We start from the raw sequence: 18451 nt of genomic DNA on the forward strand, positions 1-18451 counted from the left end.
TTTGTAGCTCAGACCCAATCTCTATTTTTAACCCAATGCAAATGTTAAGACGACAACCCCAGAGTGAAGAATGTGCAAAAATCATTCCCGCAAACAGAAGCCAGTTCATGACTAAAACGGCAGCACTCACTGGCCCCTGGATGTATGAACCAGCAGGGTGATGAGCGTGGAGGTTGCTGGGCAGACGCAGTTCAAAGCCAGCATGGCGTATTTGCACTCTTCCTCGCAGACCACATGATCTGAAAGTAAAGAGACAGTGCAATTGTTTCCCACTGAGCAGCACTTTCATTTTTCCGATTTACACACCTCCTACAACGTGTAATGTCCCAAGGATGATCTTCTAGCTAGCCAGTTGCTATGCATGGGAGGATGGCGGGGGAGGGGGTGCACAGCATGCATGGCTATTTGAGGATGCTGGAGATCATTTGTTTTATGTTCCAGTCCCTGTGAAGTCTGCGCAGATTGATTAAGCACAGAAGGGGCCACAGGGAAAAACATCTTGTTTCCAGTATGTACCATAGATGTTTTCAACTAATCAAAAACCCATCCTTGACGACACATGGGGAGCAATGAAAACGAGAATAAATGCAGGGAGGAAAGACAGATTCACAGAATGGAAACCTGACAAGTAAACAGAACCCAATCCAGACACTGCCCACCCCCAAAGGCAGAGTAAGGGGAGAGGGATGAATTTCAAACCCCAGGGTCTGGTCCATATTCATTCTATGAAGGACGAGGTAGCACACTGACAGCCTGATGAGCTGTACTCAATCTCAAGTGTTCTCTTTCAAGAAAAAAAATGGATCATTGTCCAAAAAAATAATAATCTGGTAACATACTTGAATTTAGGCCCAATCCTGCCACTGATCCCACATGGTCATTTGAGGGCAGAGAGATGGCAGAATTCACAGTCCAAATTATGCAAGTTTATCATGGGGATAAACAAACGCTCAGAAAAGAAGAAAAGCTCTCTCACTTCATTGTAATTTCCCTGATCACAGATTCTAAACTGTTCTGTACTTTACAACACTGTCGAACCTACAATCCCATTTTGGGACATTCCCCAGGAAAACACTTAAAAGACAAGGACCATACCTAAAAATACAAACACGACATTTTTAAAAGGTTTTCAGAAACTTTTGGCAAGGTTTAAAAGTTTGGTTGTATTTTGAATTGGTAGATACGTATCTGCCCTTCCTCATAATGGTCCGGGGGACTATTCTGCCAGTGACTTAAATCCTTGACTCACATTAGCATTACTAGATGTAGGAACATAAGAACTGTCATAGTGGGTCAGACCAAAGGTCCTTCTAGCATGGTATCCGGTCTCCAACAATGGCGAGTACCAGAGCTTCAGGAGGTGTGTACAGAACAGGGCAGTTGGAGTGATCCACCCTGTCTTCTGCCAGCTTCTGACAGTCAAAAGGTTTAAGGTCACCAGAAACATGGGGTTGCATCCCTGGACATCTTGGCTAATAGCCATTGATGGACCTGACCATCTCTAGTTATTTTCTTTTAACCCAGTTATATTTTTGGCCATTGCACCATCCCATGGCAATGAGTTCTACGGGTTAATTGTGCATTTATGTGAAAAAGTACTTCCTTTTGTTTTTATTAAACTCACTGCCTATTAATTTCATCTGTTTTTCTTTTGTGGGAATGGGTAAATAACACTTCTTTATTCACTTTCCCCACACCATTCATGGTTTTATAGACCTCTAGCATATGCCGCCTTAAGCGTCTCCTTTCTAATCTGAACAGTTTAATCTTTCCAGTCTCTTTTTGTACAGAAGTTGTTCCATCCCCTTGATCATCTTTGTTGCCCTTCTTTGAACTTCTTCCAGTTCCACGATGTCCTTTTTGAGATGGAGCAACCAGAACTGGACCCAGCAATGAAGATGAGGGCACACCATGAATTTATATAGCGGCATTATGATATTCTCCATCTTATTTTCTATCCCTTTCCTAACAGCTCCTAACTTTCTGTTTGCCTTATCAGTGTTGACTGGCATTTGCCAGTTTGCTGCCCAGTCACCCAGTTCTGGGAGAGCCCTCTCTTCACAGTCAGCTTTGGACTTAATTACCATGAATAATTTTGTAACATCTACAAACTTTGCCTCTTCACTGTTCACCACATTTTCCAATTCATTAATGAATATGTTGAATAGGACTGGTTCAAGTACAGATCCTTGGGGGACTCCCTTGCTTAGCTCTCTACATTATAACACCTGACCATTTATTCCTACCCTTTGTTTCCTTTCTTTTAACCAGTTGCTGATTCATCAGAGGACTTTCCCTCTTCTCCCACGACTAATTAGTTTCCTTAAGAGCCTTTGGTAAGGGACTTTGTCTAAGGCCTTCTAAAAATCCAAGTACATTATATCGATTGGATCACTCTCATCTTCATGCTTGTTGATGCCTTCAAAAGAATTCTAATAAAACGGTGAGGTATGATTTCTCTTTATAAAAGCCACATTGCTTCTTCCAACAAATTCTGTTTATCTACGTGTCTGATAGTTCTGTCCCTGACTATAGTTTCTACCAATTTGCCCAGTCCCTAAGTTAGGCTTTCCAGATCACCTCCAGAGCTCTTTTTTATTAAATTTAATTCCTGTGCTGTAACAGGTAGAGGATGGATATCCTAAAATAGCTGCTAGAAGGACCAAGAAACTAGAGTAGATCAGGGCAGTGGTGACACCAGCAGTGAGAGGTTCAGACTGGTGGCTGGAAGAAACACTGGAACCCATTGGTGGTGAGTAGCAACGAATATTTGGGAACATCTGTAGATTGGTGGCTGTATTCAGCAATAAGTCTCCCCTCGGGGTTCCTGGTGTGAGTAAGGCAGGCGGATCTGGCCTTCCGGGGGAAGCCCATATCTGCTCACACCAAACTCACCCGCAAACTTGACATGAAACTTGTTTTCAGGCTTTAGAATCTGAACGTAGAGGGGGCAGTTGGGCGCAAAATCCTTCACAGCCCAGGCTCTCAGGATGGTCTGATGGTCCTGATGAAAGAGAAAGGCAAGAGCAACGCTATAAGCATCTCTCTGGCAGCTGGGTAGGTTCCAGCACCTCCATGTTTTGGGCTTAATTCACAAGCAATAGTGCCTTGTGATCACAGAGAAACAAGCATGGGCAGGTTCACTGCAAACACCCAACCCTCCCAAGCTGCCCCTCCAGAACAAATGTGGAGTCTGGAAGTGAAACAGGAAAAACAGGAGTTCAGTCTAGGATTTGCACATTTCCTGCAGGGTCCTTTGAATAGCCCAGCCTTAACCTCCTGATATCCCAGATCAGTAACTGATTTGCTATATACACAGAATCTGACAAAGACCATACACACCAGGTACATGTTGGAATCTGAGTCATCCCAATACCAGCACGGAGGGTTACACACCTGCCCACCTCCCCAGGGATCTGATGAGAAGATATGCCTGAAATCTTGGTAAATAATTCAATATGAACATGCATCCAATGAAGTGAGCTGTAGCTCACGAAAGCTCATGCTCAAATAAATTTGTTTGTCTCTAAGGTGCCACAAGTACTCCTTTTCTTTTTGTGGATACAGACTAACACGGCTGCTACTCTGAAACCTGTCCCCACCCCACGTGAGGAGTGCCACCCTATGCTTAACTTGTTCTGTGGCCACTAGTCAAGGGCGGGTTCCTCCCTGGCTAAAGAAACAGACCTAGAAGGGGTCCTAAAGAGACCCTGACTTTCACTCTGCGGGTCACTTCCTCCCACATCAACCTGGTGTGTCCTTCCCCAGGCACCTCTGTTCATTCTCCAACCAGAGGGCAGCAGGCAGACCATGCCTCTCATTTAGCTGGTTCCAGTGACGTATTCAAACCGTATCGTCATTTCCCTCCAGAGTTTGTTAGATGATGCGCTTAAATTCAAGTGATTGAACCCCAGACCTCTTGATCTTAACACACAAGCTTCTACTGCCATCTCTGTTAGCAGCCTTCTCATCAATCTCTGTGTTACCAATTTGTTATTGCAACGGTTTTAGTAAGGTTTGAATTGATTCAGTAATTAAAGAGTACATTTCCATGAAAAATCCACACCCCTGAGAGACGTAGCAATAGTGACCTAACCTTTGGATTACATAGCACTAGGGGCCTCTCAGGGAGGTGGATTACCTACGCCAACAGGAGACCCCTCCAGGCAGTGTAGTCAGTGTCTACACAGAAGCGCTACAGCGGCACAGTTACAGAGGTGCAGCTGTAGTGTTTGAAGTGTAGACATAACCTGACAGGAATCGGATCAGCGCAGAGTTTCACAGAGGAAGTAAAGAGTCACTTGACCAGTCAAACACACCAAACTGCCCAAAGGAAACATGATGCACTTTACGTTTCATTTTAAAAACATACAGAAGAGCAGGCTAGGCAGGGACTGTCTAGAGTCACCTGAGTGTGTCTACAACATGGGAGAGGGGACCACTGTTCCCTCTAAACTGTGCACGCACACACAGATCCTAAACCCCATGCACATGGCGAAACACCACACACACAAAAATTTGCGCAGAAGAAATTTTTTGCGCACACGGCCTGGCAAAAATTAGAGGGAACATTGGAGGGGAGTCACCTGACTCCACAGACAGATGTTCAGGCTATTCCCTGAACCATGGGGAGTGGTTACCCTACGCCTGTTCTCTGTAACGTTACATCTACACTGCAATAACACCCCCCCACACACACACACACACAACACTGGGTCTTGGAGCCTGGATCAGCTGACTCAGGCTCGTGGAGCTGAGGCTGCAGGGCAAAAAGTAGCAGTGTAGATGTTTGGGCTTGGCCTGGAAGCCTGGAAGGGGTTGGGTCTCTGAGCTCAAGCCCAAATGTCTGCACTGCAATTTTCAGCCCCAGCCAGAGTCAGCTGATCCATGCCAGCTGTGCCATGGGTCTTTTATTGAAATGTAGACGTACCTGACCTGAAATCTCCCAGCTCCCTGTTACAAAGGTGCCATGCAGGCCTAGGCACAGGGTAGCAAGGACCTTGGCACAATGATGTTGATTAGAGATGAAATTTCAGCCTTCAGAGGCTCTCTCAATGGGGAACTCTAATGCAGAGACTCTGGATCCATTGAGAGCAGCTCCTCATTTCTGAACGATTTCCACTGACGTTTCTGGTGATTCACACAGGGCCAAACGGTGAAATCTTTATTGTCTCCTTACTCAGGAGTTAGCCTGGCAGGAGAACGCCTTGGGGACCTGGCCCATTGGCAGGTTTTTTCAAGCTCACGTGTTCTCTCTCATGGCCCTCTTCCCCTTCCCTGTGGCCGTGGCAAAGTCACAGTCCTGACCTGATGGCAGCCCACACACTTGCATGGTAACCGTGACTGTAAACTGGTCTGTGACCTCACTGTAAATCCCAGCTAACGCATCTCTCTTGCCCCATGGGAACATAAAGCCAACAAGAGTTCACTACTCGACAGGGACGTTCTGCTCTTCCCACCAGGGGCTACAGCCCATTCAGGCCAATAGTGGGAGCAAAGGTTCAGTCCAGAAAAAAACAAGACAGAGGAGAAACATGTCCTGGAACCAAACAGAACAGTCCGCAACTGAAAAGCTGGTGTAGCTGCAGCTAGCCACACGCGGTCTCCCCAGGCCTGTCTGGAGAAACTGGCCGCACTGCGGCTTTTTTCCAGTTTTATGCATCTCAGTAAATATGCACCAGCCGATGAGACAATCTGACACACAGAGACCATCACGAAAACAGCAAGACCAGCAAATAGGAACATGGGAATCTTTTCAGCAATACGGACACAGCCCCTTGGCACATGCATTAACATGGAAAAACACCGTGGGTGCAGAATGCCACCATATTTTAATGCAGTGGTTCTCGTCCTTTGCCATACTAGGATCCCCTTTGCATACCAGCATTCCCCCACCCCCAAGGACTATCCGTTCCATCCAGCCAGGACCTCTCTCTTATTTAGCACTCGGGGGAGAGCTGAGTGAGTTGTGACCTCCTGATAGCTGTTTATGGCCCATCCCCGCAGGTCGTGATCCCTGGGTTGAGAACCTCTGTTTCAATGCACCCCGCTTTAGATGTGGGTCTGACTCATTCTGGTGGCAGGCATTTGGGTATGGAGTCAGCCCCTGTGGTCAGCCCCTCTGGTCGCACAACTAAATTGGCCCCCAACCTCTCAGATTGCTCTTCCCAACCTCAGTGTCTTGTGTTGTTGTATCATGATCTCTTTGCCACCTGGCCCTTCTTGTGGAAAATCCCACCAGCTGTGATCTAACTTTCCACCTAGTCTCCTTCCCACAGCTTTATCTGGGCACGGTAAGAGACCCCACACTTCAGAACATGCATTTCATGATCACCGTCAGATACCTCAGTTCCTAATTCCAATTTCTTTAGGCCTCTCTTCTTGGGTATTTTTTCCACTGCATGCAGGGTGGGGATGTTTCTAGCTCACACAGTTCAAGGTGATCCCCAAAGCCCCAGCTCTGCCAATCCCAGCTTATGCACCATGAACACAAATGACAAAAGCATCACAAGGCAGCAAAATGTCACCATGGCCTGCCTGGCTGGGGAGCGGTAGACAGCCTGTCGCTAAATGCGCCTGTTGTTTTTGACACTTAGGAGAGAAACATTGGCATTACCATACTGGCTCACACTAGGACTCCCTCCAGTCCAGTATCTCTGTCTTCAAGAGCAGATGCTTCAGAGGAAAGAACAAGAATCCCTGCCCTAGGAAGGGATGGGATAACTTGCCCCAGGCAATGTAAATTAGTATTAGCATTGTAAGTTTGTTAGCACCTATAACCAGAGGTCCAGAGATCAAAACCAGACTCTGCTAACTGCCACCTCCTTTCGGAGGGAGGGTCTTTGGCATGGGTTATGCAGGAGGCCAGACTAGATTATAATGGTCCCCTCTGGCTTTAACAGCTATGAATTGCCAATAAGCCCAGCCCTGTCTTACCGCGGCCGTGCGGTCCGCCTCGTTTCGACTGCTGAGAATGAAACAGGCCTCTCCGTTATCCATCCTGAAAACACAAAGGGTTCTGTGAATCACGCACAGCCAGGGAGCTTGTTCATCTGACATGCAGTCAGCTAGAGAGTCTCCTGGCCTGGTTTCTGGGTGGTCAGAAAAGATGGCACACGTGGGCACTGCTAACGTTTGCTGGGAATCAGCCCTCCTTCCCATCCCTGTCACATTACAAGAAGGAGCAGAGGTAACCTGCAAGAAGGCCATTTCATGCTGCTGTTAGTAAATATGTAGCAAATTAAATACAACAGACTGGGAACAGCAGGGGTGTTATAAAGGGCCTGATCCCAGTTGTACCAGTCAAACCATGTGCATACTGTTCCCTTGGGGACAGTGACTTGATCATGTCTGTGAGCGTCCTGTGGTTACAGGCTGGTTACAGGCAGGGGGACGCCTCCAGGGGATGCTGGGGTTGGTGTGTGTCTGTCACTAGCCAGCACAGAGACAACACGGTTGGTGGCTTGCATAGCTAGAGGCTTTTGGTTTCAGGGAGCTGAGCTACAGCGGGCAGAAATGAGGCTGTTTCACGTGAAGGGCAGGTAGCGGCGAGGTGCCTCACAGCCCTGAGTACCTCTGGGGAGCATCATGCCACCCCCCACAGAGGGAGCCAAGAGGACTGCGAGCAGATGGCTAGCTCTCTGCACAGGCGGGTGTGAATGCCACAGAAAGCCATCCAGTATTTCTCCACGGTTTTATTTCAGCAGTGGGAGGACCTGGCAAGGCTCAGGTAATTAAACAAGGGAGCTTCTGGCTCTGGCAGGCGGCAGACACGAAACACTTGGTGAGCAGTGGAAAGCGGCTCTAATTGCCATCGTCATATCTCTGCATCTGTCTTGTCTAGTTCGACTGCAAAGTTAACTCAGGTGATCAGCACACGGGTCGGAGCAGCCACGCTGCAGAGCCAGACGCGAGTGTGCCCACTGACTGCATCCACACTGCCACTGCGCTCCCTCGTGTGACGCACTAGGACTTCTGGGGCATATCCCAAAGCTCTTAGCTCTGCAGGAAGCTCAGCCGCTCTATGATTCTTTCCCAGTGAATTGTGGGAGAACTTGTCTGGCACATGGGTTGGGGGGAATCTGAGAAGGCACTAGAGGACTATCAGTGCTCAAATGGTTAGCCTGCATTTGCATTGCAAAGAGGGCAGGCTACCATGGGGTTAGCCTATACCCCACAACAGGCCAGCTAGCCTGAATGCAAAGCACCAGCATACTCAGGGGAGAGAGTTTTGTATGAAGACAGGAGACAGATAAGGGGCTATAGCCAAGTAAAAGTTGGAGTTAACTCTGCAGTGAACACATGCCCTAGGTTTGTATAGTGCCTAGCACAAACAGTGCCGGTTCTCGGCCAGCCCTAGGCACTGTCGTAATAAACACGATTAATAATAAACGTGCACCAGGCAGGGCAGCAGGGATGGGTCATTGCTTCTTAACATTCTGCATTGGAAAGCAACTCTGCACCAGGATCCTACCCGGACTTGTCGGACACAGGTGGTTCCTTGAGTCACCAGAGATGAGAGAGTCCATTGTATGGGGAGAGCCACACAGAGCAGCACTGGGCAAAGGGAAAGGCCTGCCGAATGTATATACAAATCTGCACAATTATACATGCTAGAACTTGCCTGCTTGAACTGCGCTAGGAGCCTCTGGAAATGCATTTCCCAGGGCTTGGCTGAACTGAGGATTTTTGCACCGGAGTAACTTTATCAAAGTGCTGCACCAGAGCAAACCCCCAACAGACGTGTCGCGCAGGTGTAAAAAGTGACTTGCACCTGTGTGGCGTACTCTCGTTTCAGGTGTGTCTACACTAGCGGCTTGCCCCGGTGCAACTCCTCTGGGGCAAAACCCCTTAGTGAGGACAAATCTCCAGTCTCCCTTTGTGGCTCTGTGTGGACTGGGGGTGCGGGCGAGGAATGAACCTCACACTTAAAAGACACACAGGTGCCCCTCCACACACATTTTATCCTGGAAGAGTCCTGGCTGTGATAGTTTCTTGTAAGTGCTCTTCCTCCAGAAATGAGCAATCCACGTGAAATGCACAATATTAAATAGCAAGAAGCTTTACCACATTACTGCACCAAGTTCCCCTGCCCCATGCAGCCCTTACTTGTGTGGGGGCCACATCTCGCTCCAGCTAGCAAATGTTTCCTAATAGTTGGACCAGGGGGCTTGGACTTGCACCTCCTCAACTCCACTTCTGCCCTTACTGCTAACTCAAGTGTGCCCTGGGGCAAGTCACCCGAAAAATAAACACAGAATTAATCTACCTCTCAGGGGCACTGCGAGTCACAATTCATATTTGCAAAGTGCTTTGAGATCCTCAGGTCTAGAAGGGCAACTATTATTACCAGTTACTTTACTGGATACAGTTAGAGTTACACAGTTAGTAAAAGCAGGTTCTTTGGGGGGTTTTATTCTCTTTTATTTCTCCAGCTCTTGGGGAGAAGGAGGCATTGGACATCCAGGCTCTTGCATTTCGCAGGAGATGATAAATCTGGGTTTTTGTGGCTCCTGCTGTCAATTTCTAGGACTGGCTGCTGAATCCAGAAATAAGAACAAATTTCAATCCATTATTCTAGGCTCCTTAACAACCAGCTAAGTGTAGAGTTTCTTAAGAGAGTTCTACTGGGGTAGGATTGAATCCAAAAGGAACTAGTAATTGGCAGCCTTTAAAGAATTGTAAAGCCCCAATATTACATTTCCAGTCCACCTCTCAAGGCTTGTTATCCACAAAATGAAGAACACCTAGCTAGAGAGTTCAATTATCTGAAGTCTATTTTTCAGACTTTTGCAGTGATGGCAGAGAAAACTGACATCTGTGGTGCATGAATCTTTCATGACTGTTTAAACTGGGGTCAGACTAACATGCCAGCCTATGAGAGAATGGTGACAGTGATGTTTAAATGTGGGCTTTACTGTTTGCATCAGTTACTGTTATATCTTGAGCAGTCAGTCCTGAAATGGATGGCCTTAATAAGGGCTTGTCTACACTTGAAATGCTTCCGAGGCACAGCTGTGCCATAGTAATGCTTCAGTGTAGACATACCTACACCGACGGGGTCAGGGTGGAGGGCTTGTCCCGTCACCATAGCTAATCCACCTCCCGAGAGATGGTAGCTAGGAAGAGTTCTTCTGGCAACCTAGCACTGTATCCACTGCGGGTTAGGTCAGCTTAACTACGCCGCTCAGTGGTGTAGCTATTTCACACCCCTGAGTGATGTAGTTAAACCAACTTAATTTTCTAGTGTAAACCAGGCCTTAGTAAGCTGCTTTTCTTCATGGCAGCTTTTCACCTTTGTGTCTGGCTGATGTGAATTGTCCAAATTTTTAGGCAATAGCATACAAAATAGCATGCATTTTAACAACGATGGATTGTAGCCACTGCTTGGAGCTTTGCACTGTAATGTCCAGCATTCCTCTTTTAAAAAACTATATAGCTTAGATTGGCTATTGGGGCCACCCACCAGTGAGAGAAGTTTCCCTGCTGGAGTGTTTTGACTCTTTCATGCTTATCAAGGAAGCTGTATAACAGTGTAATCAATGCTACATTACAGATATGCACAGTTCTTGCTCTGAATAACAGAGAACACATATGCTGGTAGCCATAATAGGAGTCTTGGAGAGCTATTCCCCTCCAGTACCTCTGTTGGTCTTGCTAGGATTGGCTCTATACTCACTTTGCTCTCATGAGATCCTGATCTTTCAATGCAGACCCCTGAAGATATATCACTCGCTGAGACCACAGAGGAATCTGAAGGACCCGCCGAACTTGTATATCCATCTCTGTTGGACAAAGTATCACTACGTAGTAATCCTGAAAGAGAAAAGCTAGTGTTTGCTTGTCAGCCTGACAGTAAGATAAGTAAGCTTGGTAAGATAATTTCACTCACCAATTGAGCATGCAATTCTATACAGGTTTCAGCATTACACTATGAATGGTGTGATATCACTTTGCACCAGCGCTGGGATGTCACAAGCATTTGGAAGCACACACAGAGTTTTCCCCAATCATGTTTGCACAATAGCTCTAATGTAAGCACATCTGACAATTGAATTATTAAAAGACTGAACATTTGGCTCAGAAAAGTGGGGCTCTGTGTATTTAGAGAAATTAACAAGACTTAAAAAATGAAATCTATATTGAGCCAAGACTAACAATGACGACAGCGAAATCTTGATTGGTTCTTGAATTAAATGCAAATACAGGGTGCATGTGAGCTACTCTCAATAGTAGTGGGGTGAAAGTTACACCCATTCACTGAAAAACAGTGCTGATTAGACCTGATTATTCCATTAGGAGCTGGGTAAATCATCTGGGGTTCGACAGGCACACATTTTATTTATATAGTATAAGGCATTCAATTCGGTAAACACCTTCCAACATAAAAAACCAACACATTTATATAGGCGTATGCAATGTGCTTGGATACTATAGCAACAAACACTGCAGAAAAACCCGAACTAGCCCCTGTAGAGTGTGTCCACTGTTGTGGCATAGAGGCAGGTATGTACTGCAGGCTGTTGAATCTACCAGGACCACTACAACATATATTTCTTCTGTGATGTTTCCATATACTGATTCAGGCATTCTATATAGTGAATTGAAACCAATTACCAGACCATACTGAGGACTAATCTGGTTGAACTGATGTTTTTTACCTCATATGTGTTCCTGTCACATATCCTTTGCTTCCCTCTTCCATGCGCTAAGTGCCGGGTGGTGCTATCATTACCTTCAGCAACGTCTAGCGGCACCGAGAGCTCAGTAAGGACACTTATTAAACTGCTAACAACGGTTGCCCTGAAATAAGACACCACTGCCTTTACCTGCAGCCGGGGATGGGCGTAGAACTCATTCAGAAAGTCCATCAGGAGGTCAATCTTGAGGGAACTGACACAAAGGACAACGTGTTTCTCCGTCTGTGCTCGGTGGCGGCTGTAATTCCCTCCTGATTTCTGACGTTCCATCCAGAGGTACACAAGCTCCTCAAACTGCAAACAAAGGCAGACAGCTCCTGAGGTGAGACAGACTGTGAGGTGGGCTGAATACATTCAAACATTCAGAACACTTTCATGGTTACAAACTGCACATCCATAGTTATTACGTCCCCTGGTTAGCCACATACACCTGTGCAAGGTTAAGAGAGCTCTGAATAAAGGACAGTTGAGTTTATACATGTACAATGTTGTGTGTAATATACAGGAATGTAATCTGTGTTTAATGCTAGGGTGACGGGCATCATGCAAATGCCTGTAAGAGAGAGAGAATGGAGAAGACACAGATAGGGTAGACAGACTGGACACACACGTGTTAACCTATACACCCTCTTGGAAATGGGTTGCTTCATTTCAAGAAACATTAAATGACAGACATCCTGAGATTTTCTGTAGCGTACATGCCCTGTACAGTGCTAGGCATGCCTGTATTGTCACACATATGGCTACTCAACACACATGGCAAAATGAACTCACATCACAGTATGTGAACGTACAGCACAGCATATACAGAGCATTTCCGATTATGTTGGTGAATCTCTCTTGTGCTGGGGCAATGGTTGAGATTTCTTTTTGCTTATGGCCCTTTGTGACAAAATTCATCCCCACAGCTCTCTCGCATGCCATCTTAGCCATTTCTGGGAGGTACCTGCAAACGGTGACAATGTGCTTTCTAGCTATCCTGCTAGCGTGCGCACACGCACTTCTGACTGTTCCATTTAAGGACAGATGGGAAGGAAATTCATGTTGGCTATTCAATCCCAGAAGAAAACCTTTTCTGAGAGCATTTCCCTATTCCCCTCATCTGACACTAAGCAGTGACAGACAGTGAAAACTGCAGACAACAGGCTGTCATTGTCACATTATGCGGTTGGCTGGTGGAGAAGGAGCACTGGCTGGTTTGCTCCCAGACGTGATGCATCGAACGCCACAGCTCAGCCGTTGGTTGACAGTGCCTCAGAGCAGAAACTAAGTTCCCTCCATGCCCTGGGTTGAGAATTCCTCTGTCTCCTCTGGAAATCTCAAATCATGTTCCTGGTCAACTGGTTAGTCAGGTGGAAATCACCCTGCTGCTGGTCCTTCTCACGAGCCATGACATGCCAGCAACACCGGCATTTCTAATGTAGGCTGAGCGCATCTTTTTCTTCACGACTGTGTCACTTACCTGGAGGGGCAGCACGACGAGGGCAACACAAATCATTATCACCACCAGGAGCTGCGAGGGCCAGATCTTTGGGGTCACATCTCCATAGCCCACGGTGGAGAAGGTGACGATACAGAAGTAGAAGGACTTGAAGAGGGAGAGGTTGTCACCTGCTCTTTCTAAATGCTGGATGCCACAGGTTCTGGAAGGAGGGGGAAAAGGGAGCATGTGTCAATTAGGCTTTCACACGGCACTCCATGAACATCAGGTTCCTGATCCTGCAATGTGTAATGCCCTCCACTCCTACTGGTGCCGTGGGGGAAGAGGGCCCTCTGGTGCTTGCAGGAGAATGCCCTAGAAGAAGCCTTGAACCTACCAGACTCATGGGCAGAATTAATCCCTGGTGTATCACCAGTATGGTCAGTGGGATAAATCTGGCCAGCTTGACAGCACTTCTAGTTTAGAGGTTCGATTTGGCTCAGATAACCCGCCCCCTCAATTAACATGCTCACCAGAACGTTACCCCAAACCCTTGACATCAGGTACCACACTCCAGTAGTGCAATGCCACTTATGTAGGCAGCTTGGAGTCCGAGGCCCTCTGTTTCCGACAGAGTGTTGCCGAAAGGTAAACAGGAAGCTCATTCCATCCTTGATATGACTCAGATGACATTAAGGGCTCTCAATCTCATGACAAACCCTCTGGAACCAAGTAGCTTATCTCCTCAGTAGTCAGTCAGCATCACTTGAGAGGCATGCAGGTTAAAAGTCATCTTGGTGAACAGAAATAATGTAGAAGTGGCCTTGGAATTGAATTCCAGTGCTATCCAACAGGCCAGGAAATACATATAGAGTCACAGAGGGCATGAGCTGCTAAAGGCAAAGTGTACTATGGCTTCTTTTTACGTAAAAAGACCCGTCAGGATGTTTAGACCTATCATACTCATCAGCTTTACTTTGTATCTACTTACAGCTTAACTGGTATGTTACATTCCAGTCCAGATCAGTGGAGATATAAGAAAATGCCAAAAGTCTAATTAGACACTAACTACCTAACAATGGAAAGAGGTCCATGTAGTTCTAAGTGCATGGCGTAAAGGGTTCTGTTAATTAGCAGATGCCTCCATGGCCCATTAGACAAATGGCAATCAAGCAACCATGGTAACCTCCTCCAGATGAATAGCATATTTAGGAAATGCAATGGCCTTAATGTACAAGCCATCGCAGCTGAATTAGTGTCCAACAAATATCTCCCCTTCGAAAATCACCAGTATCTCCCTGGACATGACAGCACTTATTGCCCTGCTCTGAGCCATGTACACTTACATAAGCCAGCCAGGATCCTGGCATGCTCCAATTAACAAGTTTCGGATAAAATCATGTAATTAGAGACAATCATTGGCTCCTAAAACAGGAATTGATCTGCCTGAGGCTAAATGATCAGGAAGACAAAGCAAAGTAAGGAGACTCTCTGAGTCAGTGGAGCGCATCTGATTCTTTTATCAGCCGACAGCACTTCTGAAGATCAGGCTCTAAAAAAGTTAAAAAAACAACAACCCAAAATGCTACAAAAAGGTGTTCTGAACATTGAGGGTCACTTCCAGCTGGTGTAAAGTGGCATAGCTCCATCAAAGTCAAATGCTGATTTACACCAGATCTGGGCCTTAATCCCATAAAACTAAATACTGACCCCATTGATACCAATGATAAAAGCTCCCCTAGAGCTCAATGGACCCACGATTTGGCCCTGTATAATTTGTGATGGATGGAGATAAAAAGGCTTGGGAGCTCAGTTTGGTTTGGGTAAACAGCCCTAAACTATGATGCTTTGATCAATATATAGACCTCTCCAGAACTCTACAGAATCCAACTGGAATCAGACTGGAAAATTCCTGCTGCAGCCATGGGTAGAATCTCCTGCAAGTTTCCAAATCACAGTATAGGGTTTTGGTGCACTCCTCCAATGAAAGCCAATGGGAGCCAGGCAGTTAATCAATCCCAGCACCCACTCAGGGGCATGAGAATTCACCCCTACCCCAAACACTCTATTCTCCGTTGTTCAGGTCAACAGGAAATAGCACCGACAAAGTGCACATGGTAACTTATCAAGTCGGTTTAGTTGACTTTTCCATTAGACCTTTGAGAGCAAGACAGCTTCTGCTATGGAAGCCCCTTCAGCCGTGCTCCCCCTCCCGGTGTCTCTTTGTCCCCAAGAGCACCACGTAGGAGGGACTTTAACCAAGAGGGGGTGAAAACACCATTGAAACACCGTTGCATCCGATGAAGTGAGCTGTAGCTCACGAAAGCTCATGCTCAAATAAATTGGTTAGTCTCTAAGGTGCCACAAGTCCTCCTTTTCTTTTTGCGAATACAGACTAACACGGCTGTTACTCTGAAACCATTGAATCAATGCCACTTTTAGTAAAGAAGCTTCTGTCTCTCCCCCTGCCCCCCACCTCCAACAACAGAAGCAACAGCCAGTTAGCAAATACATGATAGGTTATCTGGACACTGACATCTTTGCCCTCCAGAGGTGAACAATATTTCCTCCCACTGCTTAAAGAGGAAACAAATATTTTTGCATGACGATGAAGAGAAGGGAAAGGAGTCAGAAAAAAAAAAATCAATAGATCAACACTTCTGCCTTTGTGTCTGACTGCTAGCAGCACGGCCACATGATGATTCTAACCACCTAGAAGAGCACTTGGCCTCAGATCATATCCACAGGGAACAGCAGTGTAATTGGTCTATCGTGTATCTTGCCACATGTCATCATCCGAGGGGCCATACTTCAAAGAGTGATTGAAAAACACTCTCTACTGGGCTGACTTGGTTGTGTTACAACAAAAAAAAAAAAACAAAAAACACCCACAACACATCATGCATCCAACAGAGGGTTTTTATTTTCTTAAGTCACATTCCTATGACATGACTGAGTCTGTTTGTCTCATTGCACGTTGGGCTGGAGCTTCATGTCAAATGGGTAGGAAACTCACAGCCTGCTAAGCAGCCTCCCTACACAACTTTCTGCTCCAGAAAGCTGGGCAACCTGCAGCCGGAAGAGGCTCTAACATGATTTTTCCTGCCACAGCAACAGGATAAAAGTAAGTGACACTCACAGAATAAAGTTCGGCCTATCACATTTCAGACCACCACAGTCTACCACCCTCTGTTAGGGCCCGAGTCACGCACATGACTCCTCACTGAGTAAAATGCTAAGCCCATACGTAAGCCTTTGCAGGATCAAGGCCTTAGCCTTTCCCTCCATCTATTTAATCACTGTCTTATGTCACATTATTTATTTCATGAATGAATGTGGCACGCAGCCAGGTCAAGGGTTTAGAAAAACCAAACAAAACTCCTTACCCTGTGAAAACAAGACACAGCAGGGTGCAAATCAGAATCAGCACCTGATTGAACATGGCGGATTGCGTTCTCTGTATCGCTCGGTGCAGGTCATTCTGAAAAAAGGAGAAGTCACACTTGGTGGACGACTAGGATAAATACTTGGATGCAAACCTGCCCCTCCATTACACCTTTGCAACCTTGCTGACTTCCAAAGGGTTGTGAAGGAAGCAAGTCAGGCCAGAATCTGTCCCTTTTAAAAAAGTATCACATGCATTTCTGTAAGGAATAAGTACTGGCCTATTCTGTCCCCAAATCTGAGACACTGCAGAGTGCAGCTCTGAAAATGGCATTGTGAGGCATCACTTCTGAATGCAGCCAAGTTGCGGGGGGGGGGGGGAGAGGGCCAAGTCACAGGTAAGGGCATTAGTGCAAGGGATGGTGCGGAAGAGACCAATGATGAAGAGGATCTAGTGACAGAGACTGGAGCGATCCTGTGCATGGAAGGTGAGGAGGAGGCAGTTAAGGCCTGGAGGTAGCAAGCCTGGGTCATGAGGAGGATGTAGAGATGACAGATGGAGGGAAATGGGAAGATAAATGGGAAAAGCCGTTTCTGTCCTGTTGTAACATTGCAAGCTCTTTGGGGCAGGGACTGTCTACGGGTCTGTGTTTGTACAATGCCTAGCACAGTGGGGCTGAATTCTTGGTTGGCCCTTATGCACAGCCATAATAAACATGAAATAAACAAAAATATAACTAACTAATAATAATAAATAATGCACAGAGAATTGTGCCACATGGCTAAGAGCCAGTTTCAAAGTACCCATTAACATGCAATTTAGAAGCATTCTGTGAACACAGTCTTAAGAATTCATCTGTAGTCCCCATGGGCAGAGCTTTCAGAAGGATTCAGATCTCCCGTAGAACTCAAATCCCATTTAGGGACCTCAGTAAGTGGCCAGATTTTCAGAAAAGTTTCTAAATCTGGTACTAAGGGTCACAATGGGAGCTATTGGGTGCCAGGGTCTTTTAAGCATTTGGCCCCAGTTGTGGGTTCTGTGCACTTGAAAATCTGGCCCTAAGTGTAAATTTGAGTCACCCTCTTGGCAGCATAATCCACAGGACAATAGGTCCTAGAGCACATCAGAGCCCGCTACCTCTTGATTTAAGGTAGCAAGTGGAGAGCATCAAGATACTCTCCAAAGATGGGGCATGGTTAAGGACGTCTGAAATTTACAGTTTCTCTCTCAATATTAGTGTAAAACAAGCATCCAGAAAGCAACAGTAAGGAGACTGCCAGGCTACTCTTCTGGTTACACTGGAAGGGAGCGGGTGATCTTTGGCTACTCACTATCATGTTTTCCAGGGCGTACTTGGCCAGCCAGCAGTTCAGAAAAACTGGAATAAACAAATTCCGTAAAGGGGACCAGAATATCTAGAAAACAATAGTTATTTGCGGGTTTACTTGAAAAACACTCACAAAAATCAATGCTCCTTTATTAAATAAGTCATTAACAGTCAATTAGCAGCCCTACTCCTAAGAATCTAAATTCCAAAGTTTTGGCAGAGGAATAGATGAGGATAATTGGCCTCAAAGGAGTACAGAAACTGCCTGTTACAAAGGTAGGGTCAGAGCCTCAACTGGCCAGAAGCTGGGAATGGGTGACAGGGGATGATCACTTGATGATTACCTGTTGTGTTCATTTTCTCCGAAGCACCTGGCATTGGCCCCTGGCGGAAGACAGGACACTGGGCTAGATGGAACATTGGTCTGACCCAGTATGGCCGTTCCTCTGTTGGTGCAAGTTGGCATAACACTACTGATTTCAATGGAACTACATTGATTCACATCAGTTCAAGTTCCAGACCTTAGAATAGAGCTTTCGTGATCTGCCCCAAGTCGCTGTAGCCGTGACTATACTAGCCAACTGCATGGCTATAATTGAGCAGTATTGCAAACTTGGGGA

General features: G+C 46.3%; 1 protein-coding gene across 1 annotated transcript in view; it reads right to left on the reverse strand.

Annotated features, from left to right (window-relative positions):
• The window catches only part of KCNT1 (potassium sodium-activated channel subfamily T member 1), a 168899-nt gene that overhangs the window by 40074 nt on the left and 110374 nt on the right, over positions 1-18451 (reverse strand). Inside the window, exons 8-15 of the mRNA XM_084649953.1 lie at positions 17836-17919; positions 16506-16600; positions 13162-13342; positions 11829-11993; positions 10679-10815; positions 6937-7000; positions 2896-3004; positions 131-239 (exon numbers count right to left, since the gene is read on the reverse strand). Of these exons, the coding sequence (XP_084506079.1) occupies positions 131-239; positions 2896-3004; positions 6937-7000; positions 10679-10815; positions 11829-11993; positions 13162-13342; positions 16506-16600; positions 17836-17919 (944 nt within the window). The remainder of the gene's footprint in view (positions 1-130; positions 240-2895; positions 3005-6936; positions 7001-10678; positions 10816-11828; positions 11994-13161; positions 13343-16505; positions 16601-17835; positions 17920-18451) is intronic.

The sequence above is a fragment of the Lepidochelys olivacea genome (assembly GCF_965140295.1).
Source record: "Lepidochelys olivacea isolate rLepOli2 genome assembly, chromosome: 16".
In the NCBI taxonomy this organism is placed as follows: domain Eukaryota; kingdom Metazoa; phylum Chordata; order Testudines; family Cheloniidae; genus Lepidochelys; species Lepidochelys olivacea.